At 42.8% G+C, this 27,962-nt stretch overlaps 3 protein-coding genes across 3 annotated transcripts; 2 read left to right on the forward strand and 1 right to left on the reverse strand.

Annotated features, from left to right (window-relative positions):
- The first annotated feature begins 1,202 nt into the window (after positions 1-1,202).
- ap5b1 (adaptor related protein complex 5 subunit beta 1) lies at positions 1,203-8,378 on the forward strand. Its single transcript, XM_034121896.1, has 4 exons — positions 1,203-1,455; positions 4,179-4,613; positions 5,227-5,574; positions 6,158-8,378. Exons 1-4 carry the CDS (start codon positions 1,318-1,320, stop codon positions 8,033-8,035), a joined length of 2,799 nt encoding a protein of 932 aa, XP_033977787.1. The 5' UTR covers positions 1,203-1,317; the 3' UTR covers positions 8,036-8,378.
- A 671-nt stretch (positions 8,379-9,049) lies between these two features.
- On the reverse strand, positions 9,050-12,031 carry cunh1orf50 (chromosome unknown C1orf50 homolog). The gene is made up of 5 exons (XM_034121775.1): positions 11,841-12,031; positions 10,759-10,874; positions 10,577-10,663; positions 9,980-10,111; positions 9,050-9,506 (listed from the first exon to the last, which is right to left on the reverse strand). Exons 1-5 carry the CDS (start codon positions 11,887-11,889, stop codon positions 9,321-9,323), a joined length of 570 nt encoding a protein of 189 aa, XP_033977666.1. The 5' UTR covers positions 11,890-12,031; the 3' UTR covers positions 9,050-9,320.
- A 1,240-nt stretch (positions 12,032-13,271) lies between these two features.
- On the forward strand, positions 13,272-27,754 carry p3h1 (prolyl 3-hydroxylase 1). Its single transcript, XM_034122024.1, has 15 exons — positions 13,272-13,863; positions 14,836-14,988; positions 15,867-16,056; positions 16,404-16,535; positions 17,041-17,180; positions 18,986-19,075; positions 19,156-19,208; positions 19,308-19,435; positions 21,674-21,801; positions 24,763-24,858; positions 25,417-25,567; positions 25,735-25,852; positions 25,995-26,070; positions 26,193-26,333; positions 26,961-27,754. Exons 1-15 carry the CDS (start codon positions 13,402-13,404, stop codon positions 27,429-27,431), a joined length of 2,529 nt encoding a protein of 842 aa, XP_033977915.1. The 5' UTR covers positions 13,272-13,401; the 3' UTR covers positions 27,432-27,754.
- The last annotated feature ends 208 nt before the right edge of the window (positions 27,755-27,962 follow it).

Below are 27,962 nucleotides of genomic sequence, written 5' to 3' on the forward strand. Positions count from 1 at the left end.
AAACTAAATAAACTACCCAGTATGAACTCTTGTATAGCCCTCATTAGAATCATTACGTCCTTAAAGTTGTTAAATGCACTAAAAGCCGAATCTAGATTTATTTTCTCTCTCCATTCATTCTAGTGAGCAAAAAAATGGATTGGCAGAAGAGCGTTCATGTTCAAAGCCCCAACAGACTGGAATACTTTACCTGCTGCTATTAGATCTCTTGCATCACTGGGTATGTTTAAACATGCATTATCATCTGATGAAACTGATATTGATGAAACTGATTTGCTCGACTGTCTCTCAAATTGTAATGATTGTAATGATTGTATGCATTGCTTGAATTTACTTAACAGACTGTATGTGGTTTGTCTTGTGTGTCATGTTTTGCATTTTGTATTTTTGTTTATGTATGTCTGTAAGTTGTTGCTATTGTCGGGACCCCCTTGAAAACGAGATGGTGCATCTCAAGGGGTTTATCGCAATGAATAAATGTCTATATATATATCCAGTTCTTATTATACATCCATGGTCTAAAGACGATGAGTCCCATTTACACACAGTAGTGGAATACATTTCGGCTGTCCGTTCATTTATATTTAATAATAATAGTAATCATTGTATTTCCAATGGATTGACATAGCTATGTTAATTGTAGGAAAGTGTTTTTTATTTAAAATATAATGGTATTATATTTATTATCACACATTGTTACACATTGTTTTAATTGTGTTCACTTAGTTACATGAAAAATATGTAATCAGGTTACATTTCAAAACATTGGGAATTACTAGCAGGATTACAATAAACAACTAAAAAGAACATGTAGTGTTTTATTTGTATCACTTTATTTTTTGATTTTTTTCAAGATTAGTTTTTATGACTGTATAATGTATTATATTATTATTTTATTATTATTATTATTTTATTTTTTAATGTTTTTTGTATTTATTAATTAATTACTATTTAATTTACACTTATTTACTTTGTGAATTCTTTTTTTCTTTGCTACTATTTAAATACTATTTTATTTAATATCATTTATTAACCTTTTTACTATTTATTTACTTTTTTATTTCACATTATTCATTTACTATTTTATTCGCTATTATTTATTTACTATTTTATTATTATTTATTTATCGCTTTTGCGCTGCACACTCCGAAGCAGCAGTGGGCGCTGACGTTACACTATGACTGTTAAATGATCACATGACACAACACGGAACCTCTCCCCTCTGGATGTCAGTCATGAGATTTTAGTGTTTCATTAGAAAGTTTGTAATGCAATGACTAGTTTAGAAACATCTCCGAGGTGTTGCATCTGAGCGCCATGTCTGAGATCTGGACCCAGAGGATCCTCTCTTTCTCCCGCAGCCCGTCTCGGTTCCTCTCCGGGACAACAGCGGAGGGTTTCCTCGCTGAGCTGCTCCGGGAGCTCCGGGATGACAGAGCCACTTACAGCCTCAAGGTAAACAAACAGTGGGATAGACAGAAACGGGTAACATGTTAAAGGTCACCTATTATGCAAAATCCACTTGTTGATGTCTTTTCTACATAAACATGTGTCCCCTCTTTGTAAAGAGATTCTGAAAGTTTCAGGAAAAAAGATTCTCTCACTTTTTGTCCTGATCCATTTATATAAAAACCTGTCTGAAAATGAGCTGATCAGATTTTGGCCACTTTATGATGTCATAACGATTTGTTTGGCTTGTGTAACCATTAGCCCCCCTGAATCTCCTCCTAGAGCACCATTGTGTTCTTTTTAGGGATGCTCCGATCAGGGTTTTTGGGGCCGATTGCCCAGAATCGGCCGATCCGATCACAGGGTGGGTGGGGGCTATGGGGATCTTCCATTTAAAGTGATGTTTAAAACTCAGTTAATGGGGCTCATTTTTATATTGCTTCAGTTTATAATCGTAACGGATCGAAAAGTTCTGACTCATTTTTAAATAAATTATGCGTTTCCACAAACAACAACCAACATAAGTATTACATTCAAATTAAGTACATTATTCAAGTTTACATTAACTTTGGATAATAACACAGGAGAAATGAGCGGAAGCGCTCTCTCTCCCTCTCTCTCTCATCTCCCCCCCCCAACCCTCTCTCTCTCTCCCTCATCTCTCTCTCTCTCTCTCCTCTCTCTCTCTCTCTCCTCTCTCTCTCTCCTCTCTCTCTCTCTCTCTCCCTCCTCTCTCCTCCTCTCTCTCTCTCTCTCCCTCTCTCTCTCTCTCTCTCTCCTCTCTCTCTCTCTCTCTCCGTCTCTCTCTCTCCCTCTCTCTCTCTCTCTCCCCCTTTCTCTCTCTCTCCTGACAGCCTGTCAGTATCGTATCATGCAGCTCACTGATCCAGTAATGAGTGACCCGACAGTGAAGAATAAATATATTTATAACTAGTTTAGTTGTTCCAGAGGTAGATAAAATAGCTAAGTGTGTTAGGTCTAACTCTTATGGCGCGTTTCCACTACACGGCCTCGCTCGGTATGGCTAGGCCTCGTTAGGACTGGCTCACTTTATGGCGCATTTCCATTACAGTTTAGGAACTGGGGTAGTATCTATAGTAACGCAGTGTAGGCGGAGCCGTGACGTCATCTTCAATGAGAAACACAAAAACAACACAGCCGTTAGCTGTTAGCACTCAGAGCTCACAGCTCCTCATATATGTTCAGAAACTAGACAAAAGTTAAACAAGTACAAACCACAGACTGCCTGTGTCATGGTGAATACAGTCGCTGCTTTATTTATGTCTGTATAGGCCGTTGTTGTGAGTGTGGACGGTCGGAGCATATACTGCGTTAGCTTAGCCAATCTCCATTTAGAACACACGCATTTTAAAAGGTTTTTCGCCTGCCGTCTGTCTGCAGACTTGACAAAGCATTAATTCATGGTTTTTACTAACCGGTATCAGTATGTTGTTACTTCGGCATCATTTTGAAACGTGTATTACAATTAAATCATGGTCAAATATGTCCATCTTGTTGTAGTTGTAGCCCCCTTGCCAGCGATGCTCTCTCTAGTTTAGCATACTCAGCCCGACTCAGCCTCGTTGTCTCTGGCCCTAGATCCGCGATTTTATGAGGCCAGAAAAACTGTGAATTAGGACCCGCCGGCCGGTACTAGGCCAAGTGGAAACGCAACCAAAGACGGGCCGCTGACGTCACAGCCCTCTTAAACCGTGCTCCGCGCTGTAGTGGAAACGCGCCATTAGTGTGTGTTTTGCTCCGCTCACCGGTCCGTCACAGCGGGTGGAGCTGCAGGATTTCTGCTTCACACACGTTGCATACCGCTATTTTTCTGTCTTTTTCGGACACCTTAAAATACTGCCAGACTGGTGAAGCCATTTTGGCGAGCTTGTTTTGCCGCGCACAGAGAAAAGTGTCATGTATTTTACGTCATCTGATCGGCTCTCCCGATCGGCCTTTTATAGAGAGCACCAATCACACTATTAAGAGTGAATATCGGCGGCTGATCGATCGGAGCATCCTTAGTTCTTTCTAACCAAATATCTCTCAGAGGGGCGTGGGGAGGGGCTCCTTATTTTCATCTAAAGTAACAGACAGAGAATCAGCACTTTTGAAACAGGGCTGAAACAGAGGGGATTATGGGATGCTGCAATGATCTGTTTGGTGTTTCAGACAAACACTTCAGAGACATGTTTTGTATATATCTGAGACCTATAATATATTGATGAGAAACAGAATAATAGGGGACCTTTTAAGGGATTGTGTAATCAGTATACAAGAAACTAACTGTATTCCCTTACATTACATAAAAAAACATCTTACAATCTATTTATTTACGACTACAGTAAATAATATTTGATTTGATTTCACTGTACAATATTTAATTATTATTTTGGTACTTGTGGGTTATCTGTCGCCACTTTTATTTTTATCTAAACAACCTTAACCCTAACCCCTAGGATTAATGTTTGTTATTTTGAGAAATGAAAAAGTTCATGTGGAGGAGGGTTAGGGTTAGCCAGCTACCCGCTTTTAAAAAGTGGAGACAGATCACCCACAAGTACCATTATTTTTGTATGTGTTTTATGTCTTATTGCGTTGCATTGTTGGAGGAGCTTTGGACTTTTCTTTGCCATAACTACACTGTATCTACTGTGCATATGACAATAAAGCCTTGAAACTTGAATATGCCGATAAAACCTTTTAATCTCTGAACCTCCTCCCCTCAGGTCCTCCTGTTGGCCCCGCTCTGCGAGTCCCCGTCTCTGCTGTGTCTCTCGGACTCGCTGGGTGAGGAGACGGCCCTGGAGCTCATGTCCGTCTTCAACCAGTGTCCTCCCAAGTCGATCCAGTTTCGCTGCCACCTCCTCCTGGCCCTCACCTCCGTCCTGGTCTGCACTTCCTGCGTAAACAACCGCTCCCGAGCGTCCCAAGACTTCCTGGACCTGCTCCTCCAGATATCCCAGGACACCAATGACCTCCACGGAGACGTTGCTCTGCGGGCCACAGCTTGTGATTGTCTCCGGGAGATGGAGGCCTGTTCTCCGGGTCTCCTCTCCCAGCGACTGGAGCTCTTAGGTGGGCTGAGGCAGAGGGAAACGTCCCGGCTCCACCAGGCCTACGCTGGGCTCCACACCCTGGTGTTAAGGAACGCTGTTTATCAGGTGGGAAGTAGTGGAGTACAAATACTTTGTTACTGTACTTAAGTTCATTTTTCTGGTATCAGTACTTTACTCCACTACTTATTTTTTTGATGACTTTTTACTTTTACTTCTTACATTTTGAACAGAAATACCTGTACTTTCTACTTCTTACATTTTGAACACAAATACCTGTACTTTCTACTTGTTACATTTTCCAAACAGGCTGGTTCCTTTAGTTTGAATGTGTGTTTGGTGGCGTGATCATTATTATTTAGAGTCATTGCGTGCCTATTGATTTGAACACGATCCGTGTATCCATCATTTCCTGGTCTTCTCTAAAGAAGAGGGACCAATGAAAACGTTGTCATGTTGCCGTTGTTCAGCATGGAAACATTCATTAGCTAACAATGACATTATTGTTCTATTAATATAAAGGGAGGTCAGGTACTCTTTAAAACAGCTGCTAGTTATGGGTACTTTCTACTTAAGTACATTTCAAAGCCCATACTTCTTTACTTTTACTTGAGTAAAGAAGTTTAGTCAGTACTTCTACTTTTACCAGAGTATTTTTAAACACGAGTATCTGTACTTCTACTTGAGTAAAGGATGTGTGTACTTTTGCCATCTCTGTCAGTTGACCCAGGAAACCGGAGCCGGAGCCGAGCATCTCAAAGCTCTTCTGGGAGGAAACACATCGGTAGCATGGGAGGCGGAGCTGGATCTAATGAACAATAAAGATGACTCGGCAGTTCTGTCTTCTCTCATCCGGGGTCCCATGGGCTCCGTGCCGACCCTGCAGACGGGGCCCGACTGTAAGGAGCTGCGGGCGGTGCTGTCCTCCCTCCTGGAGGAGTCGTACCTCCTCACGCCTCTCAGTCAGGCCGCTCTGCTGCACCGGCTGACCGAGGTGGTTGCCATGGTTCCTGGTGTCTCTCCTGCTGTGTTCAGAGCTCAGCTGCTGAGACTGCTGGGCACCAGTGAGGTTTGTGTAGAATTGTTTTCTCTGATTCTTGTTTCTGTATACAAGCATTTGTTGAGTTTAGGTCTTTAAAGAGGCTCTATTCTGCTTTTTTTGGTTATCCTTTTCCAGTAGTGTGTTCTATTGTTTTTTTTGTGCATGTCAATGGTCTGCAAAGGCTAAAATCCCTGGTTTGCCTCCATTGGGAGTTTCTCTCCTACACGCTCGCCTCAAACACCTCCATTGGATTCCTTTGTTTACTTCCAGAACATAGTGACATCTCTACGTAACACTCAGGCTTCTATTGGCAAGCGCTCAAACACATTGTTTTTGATAGGCTGAAGGGTGGGACATCACCTAGCTGCCAATCAGATCAGACTGGGCTCTGGTTTCAGACAGAGGGTGAAAAGAGGTGCTGCAGCACAGGCAGTATGAGAAAAGAGCTTTTTGAACATTAAAGCATGGAGACATGTCACAGTAGAGGAACAAAATACAAATATGAACCTGATATGAGCACAATAGGGCCCCTTTAAACTATTTTAGTTTTCATCAAATAAAAATCAGCTTTATGTTTTGGCATGATAATAATTGATGTCTCTCCCCTCAGGTGTGCCTCTTCCACTCCACCCTGCTGATGAAGAGTGCGTTCACAGACAGTCTGTTCAGCGCCGAAGACGAAGCCTTCCTGCTCCAGAGACTCGTGGTTCTCTCCCAGCACCCGCTGCTGAGCCCCCCCGAGAAGCTCTTCTACATTGACTGCATCCTGAGCTTCCCCGAGAACCGGCCAATCGGGTGCGGCGACGACGCACTCCCCGTGCTGCTGACCCCGCGGCTCGCCTCGGTCCTAGTGCCTACCGTGTTCAACGACAGCGCCACCTTGTTAGCCCGCCTCCACCTGCTGTGTCTGGTCTACCTGGAGGAAGAGGATGAAGAGGAAGAAGAGGGGAGGGGGTTGGGTTACCTCTATGATCACCTGACCTCACTGCTGCGAATCGTGGATAATGGAGGCAGCCGGGAGATCGTGGTCACCTTCTTCAGAGGCGCCTTCCTCTTCCTCTCCTACTTCTTCCACGTGGAGCGCGTCTCCCACAGCCTGATGGAAGAACTGTGTTCGCTCTACCTTCGTCACACCCACCTGGCGCCGCACTTCATCAATTTAGCCGACCACATCCAGGAGCAGCTGTCCGAGTCCAACTGGGCGACGGAGTTTTTGAAGGCCCTTCAAGGAGCCATCACTGACGCCGAACTCACCTCAAAAGACTTGCGCTGGCACCTCAAGATGTTAGCAAGAGTGGCGGAGGAAGGAGAAATCAAGCAGCAAAGCACCGTCAACTTCCTGTCCCACATCATCACTTCCTCGTCTCTGTGCGTGAAAGGCGACTGGCGCCTCGGGAACTTCCTCCTCGGGGTTTGCCGCCGCCTCCTGGTCCACCCCGGCCTCGACGCGCTGCTCATCCCGCTGGCCGACGTCCTTCAGCATCTCGCCTGTCGCTACGGAGACACGGACATCCGGGATCACGCCCGCCTCTACTACACCCTGCTGACCACGCTGTCAAAGGACAAGCTGGCCGGGGTTTTGTCGCAGGGATACGGCGAGGGAGGCGGCCAGGCGAAGAAACGAACGTTTTCCTGCATCGTGGCGGAAAGCGAAGGGTTGACCAGCTTGCTGACGGTCCACCGGGCGAAGAAAATTATCCTAAAGCTGGTGGAGGAGCCACAAACTGAAACATGTGGACTAAACCAAAATGAGGATAACCCCGAGGAAGCGTCCGCAGCACTTGAACAGTACAGAGCCCAGTTTGACGTCCCTGGCTTCGCCTCAGAAATCCCTCTCAACTACCAGCTGACTCACAGCGAAAGTGCCGACTCGTGTTTCGATCAGCTCTTCAGCATCCGCCTCCACTTCAGCCTCACGGACGACCACTACGAGCCGCTGGGAGACATCAGCGTCCCGTGTGTGTTCAGAGAGAGGCTGCCGCCCAGCGTAAAGCTTAGGCTGAAACCCAGACGACCCCAACCAACCTCCCTCCACGCCAGCGCCATCTTCACCACCCAGGACGGCCTTTCCTGGCTCACAGATCTACCGGACGTCCACGTAGCTTTCCAGCAGACCTTCCTGCCTCTTCCCGCCCCCGAAGCCTGGGGACGAGGCGGCAGATTGAGCTTGTTCGATGGTTTGTGGGATGAAATGAGCCGTGAGGAGCCAACAGGAGGTGCTACCAGTCTGTTCTGCTGCCAGCTGCAGGAGGAGGCTCTGAAGACCCTGGTGGAGAAACACTTCCTCCCCTACCTCGTATCAGATCAGTCGGATAAAGAGGAGATCAAAGTTCTCTTCTTCCTCCCGCCGCAGTCTCACCTGCTGATGAGGATCCGCTCGGAGGAAACCGTGCACTTTAACGTGGCCACAGATAACTGGCAGCTGCTGCCACACATCAACTCTTATCTGCTGACTCTCACGTCCTCACAGGAAGACACACACACCTGACTGCTTACTAGCTTGATTTTATATCATTTTTTAAATAAGCTGATTTTTAACCAAATCATCACATTTTGGTCAGCGCTTTAATAACTCCCAATTGTGCTTTGTAATAACATTGCTGTAGACAGATGATTTAAAATAAAAATGATTGCACTTTTATTGTCTTGATCTTGAATAAAGAAAATGTGTATTTTATTTACTTAACAACTGTGAGTGGTTGCCGTCTATAAACAACATAAAATAGATAATTGTCTTGATGGGTCGCTCAGGGAATCACTTAACAGAAGTCATGTGTCCCTCTATGAATGAACGCCATCCACAATAAAGCAGGCATTATTGCACAAAACTCCATGGACGAACCTGCAGTATAATGTTTATGTAATTGATATCCTGTGTTTGAATCGTATTCCTCTTGCGGCTTAATCTACAGATTTATTATCCAGATTAAACGTTTGGACAAAATAGTGAATAATTATCATCAGAGTTTCTTGAAGTCCAAGGCAATGTCTTTTTATGTCTTGTTTTGTCAGCGAAAAACTAAGATAACCTGCTTTAATGTAATATAAAATAAGGAAGCGGCTAATGTCTCTAATAGTTGATTACTTTATCTGCCGTTCATCCGGAACATAATGACATAACTATGTCACAATACCGCTCCGATTGGCTAGCGCTCCAACACATTGTACGTGATAGGCTAAGGGGCAGGACATCTCTAAGTGGTTGACCAATCACAACAGGTAACCAATCAGAGAAGACTGGGCTCTGGTTTCAGACAGAGGGTGAAAAGAGGTGCTGCAGCACAGGCAGTATGAGAGAAATAAAGAGCTTTTTGAACATTAAAGCATGAAGATATGTCCCAGGAGAGACACTACATACTGATACACACCTGAACATCAGCAGGAGAGGACTCTTTAAAGTAGAGACACTACATACTGATATACACCTGAACATCAGCAGGAGAGGACTCTTTAAAGTAGAGACACTACATACTGATATACACCTGAACATCAGCAGAATATGTCCCCTTTACAACTTTATTTGATAACAGAGTTCATGCACAGGCCTGTCAGTGTAGCCCAATTTCATATTTCGGAAAAAATACATCCCTGAGGTCGCAACTGGTTCAGCAATTAATGCAGGTCAAACAAGTTGTAGTAATGCATCGGGACTTAAATCAGTGTGTGAAGGTAACAGAAAGACTGATATAAGGGAGTTCAATCCAAGCCTGTTCACAGGTATTTCCATTAAGAAGTTAGCATCGTCCGTGTGTCCTTTAAAAAGTTCCAGTCCTTTATTCACAGAGGCCCTTGAAGTTGGGCTCTGTGTGAGGCGGTAGGGATGTCTGCTGGCTCAGGAGTTTGTCCATGATGGCGAACTCTGCGTCCCTCTTCTCCACCTGGTCCACCGGCGTCCAGGACATGTCGTGCTGCAGCTTGAAAGCACCGACAAATTGGTGAGGGCAAGTCGGACCCCATTCCTTCAGAGGAGACAAAGAAAGTATGCTGCTTAGTCAGAAGTCGAGACAAACAAAACTCCCTGCCTGAAACCTTTGTTTTATTTTCACATTTTCCTCTGGTTTCTTATTATTACATATACAACTTGTTAAATGTTAAAAAAGCATCTGTTGTCTTGGTTTAGCTCACTGGCATTCCATAAAGTCCATGACTGCTGGAAACCTCATGTTACCTGAAAAATGCAGATAAAACTGAAACCAGTCAAATCCAACGTAAGCTGCCTGTGTTTTCGCCGCCTGCTCACTATCAGGTACATGAACTTTGAACACCAAACTCCTCAAAATGTCAGCGTTACAGACAGACTTCCTGGTGTTTGGGGAGCCATTCACAGTTTGTCCTCTCTGTGGGAGTTTGGTAACACTCTGTGTACTGCAGGGTGACCTCATAAGACTAAAAGAAGCTGGTGAATCTATTGAAGTATCAGTGTGACGCAGACCTTAGGAGAGATGATGGAGAAGTACTTCTGTCCGGAGGTTCTCTCGTAGAGGTAATACATGTTGCCGGGCTTTTTCACAATGTTACAGGCAGCATGGTGGAGGTCCGCATCTCTTTTAGCATCTTCTAAAACCTGGAAACACAAGGACAAATATATTGGGACTGGACCGAAAGACAGCTAGTTATCTGACATTTTTTCATACATGTTTTTCTTTGTACTTGTGTCCCTTTTGCAGATGTACTGTTTTTGTACAGTGACATCAGGATCAGTGAAATATTGAAGACAATTTGTAACATTTCAAAACACATTTGTGCTTGCTTTTTTATCACATGAGCTTGACCACTACAACAGATATCGCCAGAAATCCATGTTTGGTTCAACACTTGCTCAGTTTAAGTACTAGGAGTGCCAAAATAAATCTTATCTTATTTTGTTAGACTATATATTTCCACATTGATCAGATTTGTTTATTCCCCTTTATTTGTCCACAATTTTTTCACATTTAAAGATGCATTAAAAAAAGCACAACTGCATCATTTGTGTGTCCGTACCATATTTATACACAAAACCCATTATAATGGAGTTTTCTCTGCTTACCTTCCTCGCCTGTTCCTGTAAATATCTAATCTGGTCGGCAATGACTGTCAGTTTGTTGCAGGCGTTGGCTTTGATGAAATCATCGCCCTGAAAACAAGTTCAACAAATATTTTCAGGACTGTTCATATCCACAACAAGAGGTGTTACTTGCTGTGTATCATTTAAATACATCTCTGACATACCCTCTGTACTGTTGTTGCGAGAGCCACCAGGTCCATGGGGTCTCCCACCCGGTGAGTCTGATAGGAACTGACCAGCTCCAGCCCACAGGGAGCGCTGCTGCTCTCCACCAGAGTCACTGCAAAACACAGGAGCACAGTTACATCACAATCAGGGTGGGGACTGGTGAGGGTTACTTTAGGGTTAGGGTTAGAAGTATAGATGCACACTATTATCCTACAGAACAGTACAGTTTACAGATAACAGTAATCAGATTTTTTTGTATGTAACTGTAAGGGAATGCAGTCACCTTTTGTTGTTTCCTGATTACATAATCCCATTAATGACATCTATTAGACCCCAACCCTGATTATAAAGCGTATCACTGAATCATCAGAAGGAAGGTTATTTCTGATCCTACTGTAGTACAACTTCTGTATCATAGGCACGTGCTGACTACTACTGTTTATGTCACTGACAGAAGCTACAGTGCATAACAACAGCTGTTCTACAATCACTAATACATAGTAATGTGCTGAGATGAATCTATACTATTGAGTGGCTGCTAAAAAGTGAACAATCAGGATTTGCTGGTGGACAAAAAACGTGTAGGTTGCACCTTGTAGACTGTGTTTGTATAAGAACGAGAGAACGTGCTATAGAGTGACAACACTATCATTAAACAGAAACATTGCCTTTGTGTATATATAATTATGTATATATATATATATATATATATATATGTGACATTTCTAGATAATATTGTTGCATGAAGTAGCATTTTACTGTTGTAGACAAACACAGTTATGATTGACTTGTTGTATGATATTTAAATAAGTTGACTCTTTTGTGACTTAGAGAGTAGTTAAACAATAAGAGATGCATGTTGTGATAGGTCACTAAAGCTGTTGAATAATTGTAAGGATTAGTACATGATTTACCTCCGAATACACATCTGAAAAGCATGCAATGTAAAATACAATTGAACAGTACTTGAGCAAATCTACTTAGCTACTTTACACCACTGGTAGCAGCTGTTCTGCACTTTAAACACGTTTGAGAGGTTTGTAATGAGGTTTAAATTCACTCAGTAAGTATGTGTTACCTGTGATGGTTTTGTTGGGCTGGTTGGGGAGGCTGACCGTCCTGTCCATGATGTTGTCTTCTTACAGTGTATACAACAAACTCCTCTGTTGAGTGTTTTATAAGATATCTCTTCTCTTTTCACATGTAGGTTTTGTAACCAACTAATATTTGACCAAAAACACCGGAGGCTTCACGGGGTCCTAAATATCCGCCCCTTTTTTGCCTTTTATGGTAGTCCAAATGTATGCCTGAACAAAATGCTTCAAATTCAAATCTTTCTTTTAGTTCTTTCACTATTATAAATTCCTATTTTAAAATATCCTACATGTGTGGATCAAAATTATATCAAATGTTGTGCTATTTTGTATAATATATCATCATTTTACTTTAATTTATCTTCAGGAATATCAAAACCAGCCCAGCCTCGCCACAGAACATCTAAAATAAGAGAAGATACGTCACTGTTGAAAAACCAAACAAGCAGATATCGATCTATCGGCGTAAAATTGCCTAAAACAGTCGCTGTGTTACATTTGTTTGATCTACAACTTCACACCTTGCATCAAATAACGTATTAAAAGGATGTTCTCTACATAAGGCCTTCACTCTTGTTGTCTTGGGTTTACTGCTATTTGCTTCACATGGTTTCCCCCATGATCCTTTGCGTGCACTCAAATTACACAAGTTATATTTGTAGAACGTAGTAGATATATAGTAGATAGTTATATGTATTTCATTTGTGGATTACGACAGGGTGTGCAATATTGTCCTGGTGTAGCGGTGGGGGGAATATTGAGATACTTTACTAGTAAAAATAGATATCACACTATTTGTACACTTGGCAATAACTATCCATTCACCCTTTTTTGGGAACAACACACACACACACACACACACACACACACACACACACACACACACACACACACACACACACACACACACACACACACACACACACACACACACACACTCACTCACTCACTCACTCACTCACTCACTCACTCACTCACTCACTCACTCACTCTCTCTCTCTCTCTCTCTAGTTACTGCGAACACATTATGCTTAAATTATGTGAGGCAGTTCTGTTCTACTGATGTAGGCAGTATTTTTCTTTTTTTAAAGTATGTAAAATGTGCTCACAAACAGCATTGAAGGAGTTTAAATGTTTTTGTGGGTGATAAAAACATAAAAGTAATATTTTATTGTAAAATAATTCAGAAGTAATACTGTGAAAAGAGCCATTTTGCAAACTGAGTTACTTTTACTTTTCTTATGTAACGTAGCCTACCTGATAATAGTCCTTCTTCTGTACTTCTACTCTAGTGACATTTTCACATCAGGACTTTTAATTGTAATTGAATTTAACTATTGAAAGCCTACTTTTCTGCATGAGTCCTACCCTAGTTGTTTGTTTGGGGGATGAGGGGTGGTGGTGGTGGTGGTGGGGGGCTCAACTTCTCAAACCCCGCCCCCAGAAAGTTTCTCCAGTGGAGCAAAGTTTCCCCTCCTCTCTGCCGGCTGTCCTCTCTCTTCTCCCGGCTGCTGTCCCGTTGCAGAGCCCGGTCCCTTCACCGCCATGGATCCCCGTTACGCATCGCTATTCCTCTGCGTCTTTATCCCCCTGTGCGCCTCGGACTCCGGCCCGATCAGCCACCTGGTCCTGGAGCCTTATGACTTCCTATTCGACACCGCGGTGGATGCCTACAATAAGGGGGACTGGCTGACGGTCATCCTGAACATGGAGAAGGCGCTGCGCAACAAAGCGACGCTCCGCAGGGTGAAGGCGCAGTGTCGGATCAACTGCGCAAACCAGACCGTGTTTGGTGACTCCCTGTCCGGATCCGGAGGTGCAATCCCCGGGGCCGGATCTGTGGACGATCTGGGCTTCTTCCAGAAAATCCTGAAACGGGCTGACTGTGTGCATTCTTGCGAGAGTGAGAAATTGGGGTCTCGTACTATGCATCTGGTGACTGCAGACGTGGAGCTGGAGTTCACCAAAAGAACCCCCTATAACTACCTGCAGGTCGCCTACTTTAAGGTGAGGATCTGAGCGACAGAGCTGCGTGTGGAGCTGCAATCAGTGCAAATGCATCACACATAACGGATATAAAGTGACATGCTTCCCAGTGGAAGCCCATACATATGCATGCCGAGAACACAGTAAAAACAATAGTTTGACTTTTAATGTAAGCTTTGATTTAGAGCTTAGAGTTGGACACTTTAAATACCCCCTTCCCCCCCAAACCAAGACTCCATGCCACGTCTTAAGGTGGAGTCTGAGCAGTCTGACGTTAGGACGTAGCTTTTTGGGATCCAGCGGTTTTTAAAAGGCCTGACGTGTTGCTTTCAAATGCTCCTGGTAAAATCATAATTACCAAAGAAGAAAACGAGTGTTTAATAATGCTTTGTTGGCACATTTGACTATACCTTCAAGTGAATGCTAGTCGTCTTGTTACTAAAATACAATGTTTTTGTCAAAGGAAGCTCTGCTGTATTAAGGCAAAAATACTATTCTCATACAAAACATGAAAGCAGCAACATACCCAAAAGAGATGGTGAAATTATTTTTAAAGGGGCAGATCTCAAACACAACCAGTGTGTCATTAAAACTTAAAAAGTCACCAAAATGTATTCCCCCTACTTATTTAGGTCCACATTTAGTAAAAGGAAACTCAAAATAAGAACTCCATGTTTCAGGTTCAGTAATATAGTTGGTTTTTCGACCAAGCTAGATTTAACTTTCAAAACTCTGATAATAACATGGTAGTGAAACCTCCTGTTTACCATCTCAAAGTTGATTGCAGTGTACTGGTCACTGAGCTAACAATGCTTCTTCACTGTTGGTTTTAAATGACAGACCTTTGAAATGACAGCCATGAGGCGTGGTTGCTGTGATTTATATATAAAAGGAAATATGTGTTTACAATTCCAGCATGGCGTAGTTGGAGGTCAATATAACCAAAGCAGTACTTAAAGGAATATTCCACCCAAAAACACTTATTTCTTTCAGATCAATAAGCTGGATAAAGCAGTGGCAGCTGCTCACACGTTCTTCGTGGCGAACCCGGATCACGTGGAGATGAAACAGAACCTGGAGTATTACAAGATGATGGCCGGAGTCACGCAGGAGGACTTCAAAGACCTGGAGGCCAGACCACATATGGTGAGGACAAACTGAACCAACACCTTCTCTGAGGAGAGTAAGGCCTCAAGAGCAGGCTTATGGACTGGTTGTAATGTTTATTCATGCTGCTCACATTTCTGTAATTATTGGTTTGGTATATTTCAGTAACATGTGGTCATGGTCCTTATTTCTACTGTCGCATGGCTGTGGTTGCTGCTTCAGGCCAACTTTATTTTTTTTTAACCATAGACTTTTGAGTAGGAGTGAAGAAAGACGTTTTTGTGAAAGTAGGTCTGAAGGAAATAGATAGTTATCTATACATTATTTTGGGCTATGGGATCAAAGCTGTAAAGGAATGTGAAACATATTGGACATGAAAGTACAGCTGGGTAATACATTGATATTATATACATTTTGTGATTTGCATCTAGATATCATCCTAAATGTTCGTAACATCGCATACATGTATTTTTATTTCTGGTTTTAAAGGCTACATTACAGTGAAGTGATGTCATTTTCTGAACTCACTGTTCAAGCTGTAATGTTTTTACCCGGTCATTATGTCCAGATTACTCATTATTATTCATAAGACATTTCATATTGTTTGTGAACAATTAGTAGATGCATACATTGTCAATCCTACAATATTGACCCAATATTGATATCAGAAAGAGAAACTCCCTCTGGAGGGAACACAGGGATTTTAGGCTTTGCAGACCATCTACATGCACTAAAAACCTAAATCACACACTACAGGAAAGGGAAAACCCCCTAAAAGCAAATTAGGGCCCCTTTAATAACCTGCTGTGCACTTTGTTATTATTACATAAGAAAATACACTTTTATATGTCGTAGCAATAGAACTGTTACACAGCCTCCCCTCTGTATTGACCATAATCCACTTCCTGTCCCCTCAGGCCCAGTTCCTGCTGGGGAAGAGTTACTACAGCGACGACTCTTTCGGCCTGGCGGCGGATCACTTCGAGGTGGCCGTAGACGAGTACTTCACTGCCGATAAGGAGTGCAGAGTGCTGTGCGAGGGGACGTACAACTACGACGGATACAACTACATGGAGTACAGTGCAGACCTGTTCCAGACCATGACAGGTGAGACTGTCAATCCCTGTGTGATGAGCAGGCTTAAAGAGTAACAGATTACACGTAATACAAGTAATCAGATTACATTACTTTTATATTGTGATACTTACATTTGGTTAGTGATAACATTTTTTACAGGTATCTAGTAATTGTAACGAGATACGTTTTAAAGTAACCCTCAAAGCCAGGAGCCTGGTTATGGGGCAGTTAAGATGAATTGAAGGTTGAAAATAATGTGTGTGTGTGTGTGTGAGTGTGTGTGTGTGTGTGTGTGTGTGTGTGTGTGTGTGTGTGTGTGTGTGTGTGTGTGTGTGTGTGTGTGTGTGTGTGTGTGTGTGTGTGTGTGTGTGTGTCAGACCACTACATGCAGGTGCTGAACTGTAAGCAGAACTGTGCTGTAGAGCTGGCCTCGACGGCTGGAAAACTCAAACCCTTTGAGGACTTCCTGGCGGCGCATTTCAACTACCTGCAGTTCTCCTACTACAACAGTGAGTCCAACACATCGATTGTAAGGTCCAGCAGAATTGTAGTCTTGTACTGAGGAAACTGTCTTTATCGAATGTCCTTCACTGTAATACAAGTGGGATTAAACCCTACATCTGCAGAGGTTTTCTTTGATTAAGCATATGGCAAGAGATTATTGTTGTTAATTATGTCAGAGACCCTTTGGCTGCATTTGTCTTTATTGTATTGACAAACGGTTTTTTCGCCTTCATCTTTGTTAAAACTATATGCTATACATGCCTCTTCAATATCAATCAAACTAGTGAGCCCTTTTAACGTTACTGTCATTGCACCAAGCAAAGAAATGACCATAACAACCAATCAGCATCTCGCATTTGAACAAGAAAGAAGGTGGAAGTAGGTAGGTAATCATCAGGGTAAAAGCGCATTGGAAAACCCACTAGGACCCCTTTATTCAGAGAGCATATCTGTAGTGTAGAATAACAGTTTTAAAACCTAACCCCTCTTCCTCTTGTATCCTCTCTCCAGGTGAGAAGTACGAGAAGGCCATAGAGTGCGCTAAGACCTTCCTGTTGTTCAACCCTGAGGACACGGTGATGAAGCAGAACCTGGCTTATTACTCTGCTGTGTTGGGAGACGGCAAGGCGGAACCCATATCAGCCCGACAGGTACAGTCCATCTCCCTCACACTGTGTTTCAGACAGTCCAAATCACATTGTGAGTGCAGTTATTTTCGGCGTAGTCCATAATGGTTGTCATTAAATGAGCCCACACGACATGAGATGAGAGTGAAATTGCCTCCAAATGTACTGAAGGGTACTAAAGAGACATAAAGCCAGTGATGGTGCTTTTTAAAGACACAATGAGTTAGAGTTTAACTGCCCCATGCTCTCAATTTTCATTATTACAGCATTTAGAGCGGCTTAATAGAGTTGCTGATCAATACCAGGGTTTTATGTGAAGAAAGATGTAACCCAATCTGAGTCTCATAATATAAAAAGGGCTATTACTACCCACACAGACAGGGCACGTCACCAAAGAAGGACATGTGTGACGCCTATGAAGCGATGACATTTCTAACCCTAACCCTGAGGAGCAATACAATTATATAAAGTGAAACAAAGGCCCCAAAATATAATGTCTAAGTCCCTGCGACAGTCGAGGCCAAAGTAATCGGTTAATAATCAATCTCAATCTCAATCTTCATTTATTTATATAGCACATTTAAAACAACCTCACTTGACCAAAGTGCTGTACAGGGAATACATACAATATAAAATAACACAATGGGAGTAAAATAATAAAACAATAATTAAAAACAATAATGGCTGTCTGTTCGTTCAATTCTTGCAAACCCTGATCTCCTATCAGGAATGCTTGAAGCGAATCTCGTACATTTTGGCACAAACATCCACTTAGACTGAAGTACAGAGTGATTTGATTTTAGAGGTTAACCCTTATGTTGTGTTCGGGTCTCCCGTGACCCGTTTCAAGTTAAAATGATATAATAACTACGCTCTAGTTTTTTTTTATCGGAACAAGGCTTCATGATATCCTCCACAACAGATATATAAACACTACAAAACAGATTTTCACAATTTTAGACAAGTCTGAAGGTCTCTAAAAAAAAAAGTGTATAATTTGGTGTTCGGTTCTGGGAAGACCCAGCAGAATTGTTTTGGGTGACTCGGGGTCAAATTTGGCCCAATCAAGATTCATCTTTGATTTTAGACACCCCAGTACCCACCCCCACCCCCATCCCCTTCATCCACTGTAACAATAAATGTTCGCAACATGTACGTGGTCTGTATGTACACTAACACTTGGACCTGAACATGCACATGTGCAATATGTGGTGTAATGTGTTTTGGGGCCATACAATACAATTACAACAGGATTGTACGGTTATGAATGCATAATAAGTTAGTTATGATGTAGTTAAAACAATATTGGATGATAGTAAAAAAAAATTGTGTGTTTTGGACTGAAATAAATCATGGGTCAAAATGTACCCGCGAACACCATGAACGGTAACAGCTTTCGAACACAACACAAGGGTTAAAGGTCACTTTGACCTCACGTTAGTCCCATTCTTGTGAATACGTTATCCCGGATTTCCAGGATTTCTACAAATTTGGCACAAATGTGGACCTCAACCCTTAGCTAGACTTATTCGAATGGGACAACTCCATTTTAGCCTTAATCTGACAATCAACAGATGGACTGGAAATGTCGTAGAGAGATGGGTATGACAAGCAACCAAAGTCCCGAGGTAGAAATCAGACCTGTGTCCTTGTGGTAAAGTAACATGTGCTGTTACATAAGGATTTGAAGGAGCTCCGAAGTCCTGTGTCTGGTCCAAACCGTCAGTCAAAGCTTGGCTGTCTTTAAACATTTGATTAAACACGATTTCTTATGGATATTTTGCAGACTGTGCTTTAAAAACAGATGTGATGACTTGTGTGACCTCCAGGTGGTGCAGCTGTACATGCAGCAGTCCATACTGGAGAAAGAGTTGCTCTACTTTGGATATGAAGCCTTTGGAATCGCATTTGTAGATCCGGTGAGTGAATAAATCATTTATCTTTGATGCTGTGGTTTCATGCAGGACGCTATCTGACTTTACTCTCGTTCTGTCTGCAGGACACATGGACTCCTGCAGAAGTCATGCCCAAGAAACTGAGAGACAAGCAGAAGTAAGACCCAAGACACAGACACTTATTTGTGCTGGAAAAGAACACCGTTATCGTGAAAATGTTTGTAATGGCTTCTGTGTTTCCACCTGTGTGTGTCAGAGCAGAAAAAGAGACTGCCGCGAGGATCACAGAGGAAATAGGAAACCTGATGAAGGAGATTGAGACTATGGTTGAGGAGAAGAAGAAGGATACCTCAGAAATGGCCATCATAATACCGCCGCACGAAGGTAAGACTTTCCCCTAGTACTAGTTATTGAGATGATGGTGCATTTATTCCATGCCTAGTCTGTATTATTTCATATGTAATCAAACTGTTAATGTGATACATGTAAATTGTAAAAAAGAGGTGTTCCCCTTTAACGTTTGACATGGGGTTATTATAAAATTAGAATATTTCTGATCTGCTGCTGACAATGTTAAAGTTCTCTTAAAATACAGTAAAAACCAAGCCCCCAGGAAGAGTGCCAAACATTGAAGCACATTTTCCTAGTTGCCAAAACGTGGTAGGCTACTACAACTCAGTGTCAGTCTGTGATGTTGTTGGGCCTAAAAATACTTTTGCTCATTGACTTACATTGGGAAAGACACGTCTGGACTAAATTGACTACCCAGCAGAGGTGTGGACTCAAGTCACATGACTTGGACTCGAGTCAGACTCGAGTCACCAATTTGATGACTTTGGACTCGACTTGACAAAATCACAAAACACTTGCGACTCGACTTGGAGTTGAACACCAATGACTCGGGACTTGACTTGGACTTGAGCCTTCTGACTTGAGGTGACTTGATAATTTAATTCAGAGGTCTCCAACACGCCGATCGCGAGCTGCCGTTAGAAGAGCAGACTCGCGTCGGGGAGAGCAGAATCTTCAGCCGCTCCAACTCTTGCTGTGAATCCATGCAGGCAGGGGCGGGACTTTATTTTGCTGAGCCACCATGCGGCCAATCATATGTGAGGACACACTAGGATCATACCATTATGTGAAAGAAGGGTGGGGGGCAGACGCTCCAAAGACAGCAAGTGTAGTGGTACAGGCCAGCTACAGAGCCACGGGGAGACGGGGAGACGGATTTAAATGCAAGCGCGTTGGGAAAAGTCAAGAAATTAGCGAAAACCGAAAAAATAAGTAGCATCTGGCTGCATTTCAATGATATTGGAGAAAGCAAAGCTGAGTGCAGGATTTGTAAAATGAAAATAACCTTCAGAGCAGGGTTTTGTTTTGGTAACCACTCAGGATTTATTGCCAGAGGTGGGAGAAGTTCAGATCTTGTACTTGAGTAAAAGTAACTGAGTGTAGGAATACTCGGTTACAATAAAAAGTCCTGCATTCAAAATGTTACTCAAGTAAAAGTAGAAAAGTATTAGCATCAAAATATAGTTAAAGTACCACCTGCAGAGGGATCTAGATTCAGGTGTTCTTTTCCCCATAGAGACGCCTCGCTGCACATTATCCCTGCATAAAGATAGGTTGTGGGTCCCTTATAACATGTACACAGTGGAAATAAACATTCTGGTTACCTCAACATCAGGGATCTTATACATTAAACTCCTTCTGAATCAAACCGTCACGGTAGCCTTACCTTACTGATCCCTCTTATAATAGAAGAAAAACACGTTACTTTACCAGCAGAGAGAAGATTGATTATTACATTATGAATGTGACTAATAAAGAGCAGTTTGATTATTAAGTATTATTCTGTTGATCGATGTCATTACATTTGGTGAAAAGCACATAATGACTTGTTTAAGACTTGTTTTGTCAAAGTTTAGGACTTGGACTTGACTTGAACTTTCCCATCCTGACTTGAGACTTGACTTGGACTTGAGCGCAAAGACTTGAGACTTGACTCAGACTTGAGCGCAAAGACTTGAGACTTGACTCGGACTTGCAAAACAATGACTTGGTCCCACCTCTGCTACCCAGTAAACACACACTTGATACGGTCTGAAAATTGTAAGATGGGCAAAAAACTGAATCCTGAAGTATGGTCTCTCTCCATTCATTTGACGTGAGCCGAGATTGGCCGAGACGCTGCGTTTTGGATGCGGTGCTTAAGCAAAACTCAAGTGCACACGCTCTATAGGCCCCGATATGGGTACCTTTGCTCTCAAGAGTCAGGCCATTTTGGATGTATCTGCCATTTTAATAAGAATGAACGGGATCCTGGCCTCCAACGCTGTATCCAGTTCTCTATATACATTTTATTATATTATTGATAGATAGATATATACTTTATTGATCCCAACTTGGGAAATTCTTTAGTTATAGAAGCAGCGCATATTATTCAAAATGACCCGACATCGAGGTGGGCACTCTAGTGAAAGCCAATTTAAAACATTTTGTGAATATCAGAGCAGTTATGTGCAAGTAGTTTGACAGTAGTCAGTACCTGAGAAAAGTCAAAGGTTCAGTCTTTGACCGTCTAACTTTGTCTCTCGTTGATCGTGTGATTTCCTCCTGTAGTTGGCGCTCCGTTGTTTGATAACGTCAAGGTCACCATGACGTCCCAGCAGCTGAACGGCTCTGAGCGCGTGCTGCTGGACGGCGTGATCAGTGAGGACGAGTGCAGGGAGCTGCACCACCTCTCCAACGTGAGTTACTGCAGGACGGAGGTTACTCACAACTTAATGAGTTTACCCATAATGCCACAGAAACAAACTTTATTGAGTATTCAACTAAGTCTTGTAGTAATATACAATACCACATTACTATCAATACATACAATTCATAAACGTACACATAATACAATCAATAAACAAAGTGCTTTTGAAGTTATGTCAGTTCTGATTTTTAATAAACAAACAGTTTCAGTATTTTCCTGACAATTAAAATATAACATGAAGTCACTAAAACTGGAGTTAGTTCTTAATGTCAGCTGGGTTTTAGCTATATTTATAGGCATCAATAACAACAGAACGGTCACAGGGAGGTTAAGGAAGGCAGGACCCAAACGCAGTGTAAAATTGGGGAGGAGGATATAAGAATTTAACAAAAATACAAGCTATTACTAAAAAAAGAAAAAAAAAAAGACTGCAGGAGCAGGCAAGACTGTGTCTGTCCATCATGTCAGTGTGTGTGTCTGTCCATCATGTCAGTGTGTGTGTCTGTCCATCATGTCAGTGTGTGTGTCTGTCCATCATGGCAGTGTGTGTGTCTGTCCATCATGTCAGTGTGTGTGTCTGTCCATCATGGCAGTGTGTGTGTCTGTCCATCATGTCAGTGTGTGTGTCTGTCCATCATGTCAGTGTGTGTGTCTGTCCATCATGGCAGTGTGTGTGTCTGTCCATCATGTCAGTGTGTGTCTGTCCATCATATCAGTGTGTGTGTCTGTCCATCATGGCAGTGTGTGTGTCTGTCCATCATGTCAGTGTATGTCTGTCCATCATGTCAGTGTGTGTGTCTGTCCATCATGTCAGTGTGTGTGTCTGTCCATCATGGCAGTGTGTGTGTCTGTCCATCATATCAGTGTGTGTGTCTGTCCATCATGTCAGTGTGTGTCTGTCCATCATGTCAGTGTGTGTCTGTCCATCATGTCAGTGTATGTCTGTCCATCATGTCAGTGTATGTCTGTCCATCAAGTCAGTGTGTGTGTCTGTCCATCATGTCAGTGTATGTCTGTCCATCATGTCAGTGTATGTCTGTCCATCAAGTCAGTGTGTGTGTCTGTCCATCATGTCAGTGTGTGTGTCTGTCCATCATGTCAGTGTGTGTGTCTGTCCATCATGGCAGTGTGTGTGTCTGTCCATCATGTCAGTGTGTGTGTCTGTCCATCATGTCAGTGTGTGTGTCTGTCCATCATGGCAGTGTGTGTGTCTGTCCATCATGTCAGTGTGTGTGTCTGTCCATCATGGCAGTGTGTGTGTCTGTCCATCATGTCAGTGTATGTCTGTCCATCATGTCAGTGTGTGTGTCTGTCCATCATGTCAGTGTGTGTGTCTGTCCATCATGGCAGTGTGTGTGTCTGTCCATCATATCAGTGTGTGTGTCTGTCCATCATGTCAGTGTGTGTCTGTCCATCATGTCAGTGTGTGTCTGTCCATCATGTCAGTGTGTGTGTCTGTCCATCATGTCAGTGTGTGTGTCTGTCCATCATGTCAGTGTGTGTGTCTGTCCATCATGTCAGTGTGTGTCTGTCCATCATGTCAGTGTGTGTGTCTGTCCATCATATCAGTGTGTGTGTCTGTCCATCATGTCAGTGTGTGTGTCTGTCCATCATGTCAGTGTGTGTGTCTGTCCATCATATCAGTGTGTGTGTCTGTCCATCATGTCAGTGTGTGTCTGTCCATCATGTCAGTGTGTGTGTCTGTCCATCATATCAGTGTGTGTGTCTGTCCATCATGTCAGTGTGTGTGTCTGTCCATCATGTCAGTGTGTGTGTCTGTCCATCATATCAGTGTGTGTGTCTGTCCATCATATCAGTGTGTGTGTCTGTCCATCATGTCAGTGTGTGTGTCTGTCCATCATGTCAGTGTGTGTCTGTCCATCATGTCAGTGTGTGTGTCTGTCCATCATGTCAGTGTGTGTGTCTGTCCATCATGTCAGTGTGTGTGTCTGTCCATCATGTCAGTGTGTGTCTGTCCATCATGTCAGTGTGTGTGTCTGTCCATCATGTCATGTCAGTGTGTGTCTGTCCATCATGTCAGTGTGTGTCTGTCCATCATGTCAGTGTGTGTGTCTGTCCATCATGTCAGTGTGTGTCTGTCCATCATGTCAGTGTGTGTGTCTGTCCATCATGTCAGTGTGTGTGTCTGCCCATGATGTCAGTGTGTGTCTGTCCATCATGTCAGTGTGTGTGTCTGTCCATCATGTCAGTGTGTGTCTGTCCATCATGTCAGTGTGTGTCTGTCCATCATGTCAGTGTGTGTGTCTGTCCATCATGTCAGTGTGTGTCTGTCCATCATGTCAGTGTGTGTGTCTGTCCATCATGTCAGTGTGTGTCTGTCCATCATGTCAGTGTGTGTCTGTCCATCATGTCAGTGTGTGTGTCTGTCCATCATGTCAGTGTGTGTCTGTCCATCATGTCAGTGTGTGTCTGTCCATCATGTCAGTGTGTGTGTCTGTCCATCATGTCAGTGTGTGTGTGTGTCTGTCCATCATGTCAGTGTGTGTGTCTGTCCATCATGTCAGTGTGTGTGTGTCTGTCCATCATGTCAGTGTGTGTGTCTGTCCATCATGTCAGTGTGTGTGTCTGTCCATCATGTCAGTGTGTGTGTCTGTCCATCATATCAGTGTGTGTGTCTGTCCATCATATCAGTGTGTGTGTCTGTCCATCATGTCAGTGTGTGTGTCTGTCCATCATGTCAGTGTGTGTGTCTGTCCATCATGTCAGTGTGTGTGTCTGTCCATCATGTCAGTGTGTTTGTCCATCATGTCAGTGTGTGTGTCTGTCCATCATGTCAGTGTGTGTGTCTGTCCATCATGTCAGTGTGTGTGTCTGTCCATCATGTCAGTGTGTGTGTCTGTCCATCATGTCAGTGTGTGTGTCTGTCCATCATATCAGTGTGTGTGTCTGTCCATCACGTCAGTGTGTTGATGTTTTGTGTATTTTCCAGACGGCTGCTCTGAAAGGAGACGGCAACAGGGGGAACCCCTCCCCTCACTCCCCCGGTGAGATGTTCCAGGGAGTCACTGTGCTGAAGGCTGTGAAGGTCAGTCGTCATAGTACATACAATGTGACCTGTGACCTAAGATTTTCATCGTCATAACTACACTTTATTAGTCAAACTAGCTATGTACGTATGACTAATAAAAGGCCTTGAACCTTGAACCTAATGAATTATAATTGTTGGAGTGTTGGATATATTCATTTTGTATTACTTAACATTTATTTTATGCTGTTTTGATCATAATATTATTGGTATTACGTTTTGTTCAGAGTCATTTGATCATTATATTTGAGTAGTATATCATTATTATATTACAGTATATGTATAGTTGAGTTCATTTGAGCAGTTGAAAATGCCTTTGGTCTGGTATTTTCTGGTAGACAAGTGAAGCAGAGGTTGAAATTTGTCTTTTTTTAACAAGAGAAAATAGGCCAAACAAACCAAATTCTTGCCTGGACACAATGGACTTAATACCTGTGTAAGATGCGCCAAAAGGTTCCTCAGTTTTTAGTTTGTGGACAAATAGCTGCTACATGAAGACCTGTGTTGTTTAGATCGTTGTAGATTTGCTTAAATAACTAAATGTTTCCACCCCTACAGCTGGGTCAGGAGGGGGCGGTGCCTCTGAAGAGCGCTCGGCTGTTCTTCGACGTCAGCGAGAGGGTGAAGATGACGTTGGAGTCGTACTTCGGTCTGGACGCTCCGCTCTACTTCTCCTACTCTCATCTGGTGTGTCGCTCCGCCATCGCTGGTGAGTCCAACACCGGGGCCTCGTCGTTCTTCTCTGTGTTTACTGGTGGATCACAACATACATTTTGATGCTACATACTCCCACAAACTGTACAGGAGTGTGTAGATGTTGCACTTGAGATGTGTTATAGTGGTCTAAAAGGGTCTATATGCTCTGTTGTTTATCAGAGAAGCAGGAGGAGCGAGAGGACCTCAGTCACGCTGTCCATGTGGACAACTGTCTGCTGGTCTCTGAGCTCAACGAGTGTGTGAAGGAACCTCCTGCATACACACATAGGGACTTCAGGTGAGCACACACACACACACGCACACACACACACGCACACGCACACGCACACGCACACGCACACGCACACACACACAAAGCTACAATACAGAGTCTAGACTTCAGCCAGACCACCCTGAATTCCTAATGTTTTGGTCTGCAGTGCCATCCTTTATCTAAACGGCGACTTTGAGGGAGGAGATTTCATTTTCACCGAGTTGGATGCGAAAACAGTCACGGTAAATACTCAGTTTGTCCTTCCATAAACCTTTTTCCTTTACACATTATTTTATAACTCTTCTCTGCTATTAAATGTTGCATCTTCTCTATTTTCAAATCTATGTTTTCCGGTCTTCTCCAGGCGGAGGTGCGTCCGCAGTGCGGCCGGGTGGTGGGCTTCGGGGCGGGGAAGGAGAACCCCCACGGTGTCCGAGCCGTCACCAAGGGTCAGAGGTGTGCCGTGGCGCTGTGGTTCACTCTGGATCCAGCTCACCAGGAGAAGGTGAGGACCATATCTGGACCAGCAACAGCATAACTGGGAATAAATGTGCAGTTGTAGTTTTTACCAGCAGCATGTGTTCAGTTGGCCACTAGAGAGCGCCATAGCTTCACAGAAGAAAAAGGCCTGATTGGATTGTCAAATCAAATCAAACTTTATTTATATAGCAATTTTCATACACAAAACAGAAAGTGATGCCAAAGACACAAATTATACTTCTTCCCATGTAATAATAACAAGTTACACATACGTTTGTAATTGATATAAAAACACGTAATACCAACAAAAGTAAATAAACACAGTACTGAATAAAACAGGAATACAAATGTATTAATAAAATAAGAAAAAGATAGAAAAGGAATACAATAAGAATTTAAAGACGTATAATAAATACAACTTAATTAAAAGCCCACCATCCTGGGACGTAATAATAAAAAGACGCCTCAACGTTGGTCTTTGTTTTAACTTTACGTATAATTAAAACTTGAATATATGATTATGACATAGGAAATCTTAAAATATAATGCACTAAAAATGTGGTTTTTGTCTGATTCTTGTTTACACATTCTACATGATTCTTGATTGGCTAATTGAATTACCTCTCAAATATCTATTGTTTCTGTCCTGTAGGAGAGAATCCAAGCGGAGGAAATGCTGAGGATGTTTTCTACACCTGTTAATGCTGAGTTCATGCAAAAGGAGGTGAGCGAGACCCCCGAGCCCCAGCAGGCAACCCCAGCCCCCGCTGCACAGTTTTCTGCTGACCAAGGTTTCGTGGAAACAAAATCAGACGATAAACCAACGGAGAAGGGACCGGACGCACCAGCTGACTCTGAAACGGACAAAACAGAGACGAAACCGGTCACAACTAAAACAGACACCAAGGCCAAAGCTGCTCCTAAAGCGAAGGCCAAAGCTGGAGACAAAGCAAAGACCAAGACGGCAAGCAAACCTGCCGCCAAAAAAGATGGAAAACCAGTTAAAACACAAGCCAAGCCGGCGGTCAAAAAGGACGCCAAACCGGCGGTCAAAAAGACAGTGAAAGCTGCCGCCAAAAAAGACTCCGAAAAAGATTCTGACAGCGATAAGCAGGAGCTGTGATCGCTCTGCAGCTCGGACTGTCTGTGTGCTGTCTATATATTTTTTAGTTTTTTCTACAAGGGCTTTTCTGTGGGTGGTTGAAATGAAAACAGGGGTGAAAGTTTGAAAATATTGTTCCACTGTCACTACAATCAGTATTTGACAATCACTGAAACCATCCTTGTTTTTAATAAATCCTTACAGATGGTACATTTTTACATCTTCACGTGCAACCCTGATTTCTCTCCATGTTATTTTATTTGTCATGTCGTGATGTGAGGTAAATATGAGCGGAACATGAATCCACTGTGTGAACATCGAATTAAAAGTGATGTTTTTTTAAATGTTCTATATTATTTTCTGATATAGTACTCCACGCCCCAACTACTGTTACTAACTTCTACCTGGACATAATTGTACTTTACTTGAATATTTCCATTTTATGCTACTTCACACATCCGCCACTACATTTCAAAGGCAAATATACTCAACTACATTCATTTTACTTTCACTATTAACTAGTCTTTGGACATATTAAAACATGTGAGATGC

The sequence above is a fragment of the Trematomus bernacchii genome, unplaced genomic scaffold, assembly GCF_902827165.1.
Source record: "Trematomus bernacchii unplaced genomic scaffold, fTreBer1.1, whole genome shotgun sequence".
Lineage (NCBI taxonomy): Eukaryota > Metazoa > Chordata > Actinopteri > Perciformes > Nototheniidae > Trematomus > Trematomus bernacchii.

Bases quoted from the DNA above. Each gene is read 5' to 3' on its own strand.
- ap5b1 (XM_034121896.1), top strand. From the start codon at position 1,318: ATGTCTGAGATCTGGACCCAGAGGATCCTCTCTTTCTCCCGCAGCCCG. The intron at 1,456-4,178 runs GTAAACAAACAG...TCCTCCCCTCAG, and splicing joins GAGCCACTTACAGCCTCAAG to GTCCTCCTGTTGGCCCCGCT. The intron at 5,575-6,157 runs GTTTGTGTAGAA...CTCTCCCCTCAG, and splicing joins GACTGCTGGGCACCAGTGAG to GTGTGCCTCTTCCACTCCAC.
- cunh1orf50 (XM_034121775.1), bottom strand. From the start codon at position 11,889: ATGGACAGGACGGTCAGCCTCCCCAACCAGCCCAACAAAACCATCACA. The intron at 10,664-10,758 runs GTATGTCAGAGA...ACTTGTTTTCAG, and splicing joins TCGCAACAACAGTACAGAGG to GGCGATGATTTCATCAAAGC. The intron at 9,507-9,979 runs GTCTGCGTCACA...TCTCCTCTGAAG, and splicing joins TCTCCATCATCTCTCCTAAG to GAATGGGGTCCGACTTGCCC.
- p3h1 (XM_034122024.1), top strand. From the start codon at position 13,402: ATGGATCCCCGTTACGCATCGCTATTCCTCTGCGTCTTTATCCCCCTG. The intron at 19,209-19,307 runs GTAAGACCCAAG...TGTGTGTGTCAG, and splicing joins AAACTGAGAGACAAGCAGAA to AGCAGAAAAAGAGACTGCCG. The intron at 26,071-26,192 runs GTAAATACTCAG...GGTCTTCTCCAG, and splicing joins TGGATGCGAAAACAGTCACG to GCGGAGGTGCGTCCGCAGTG.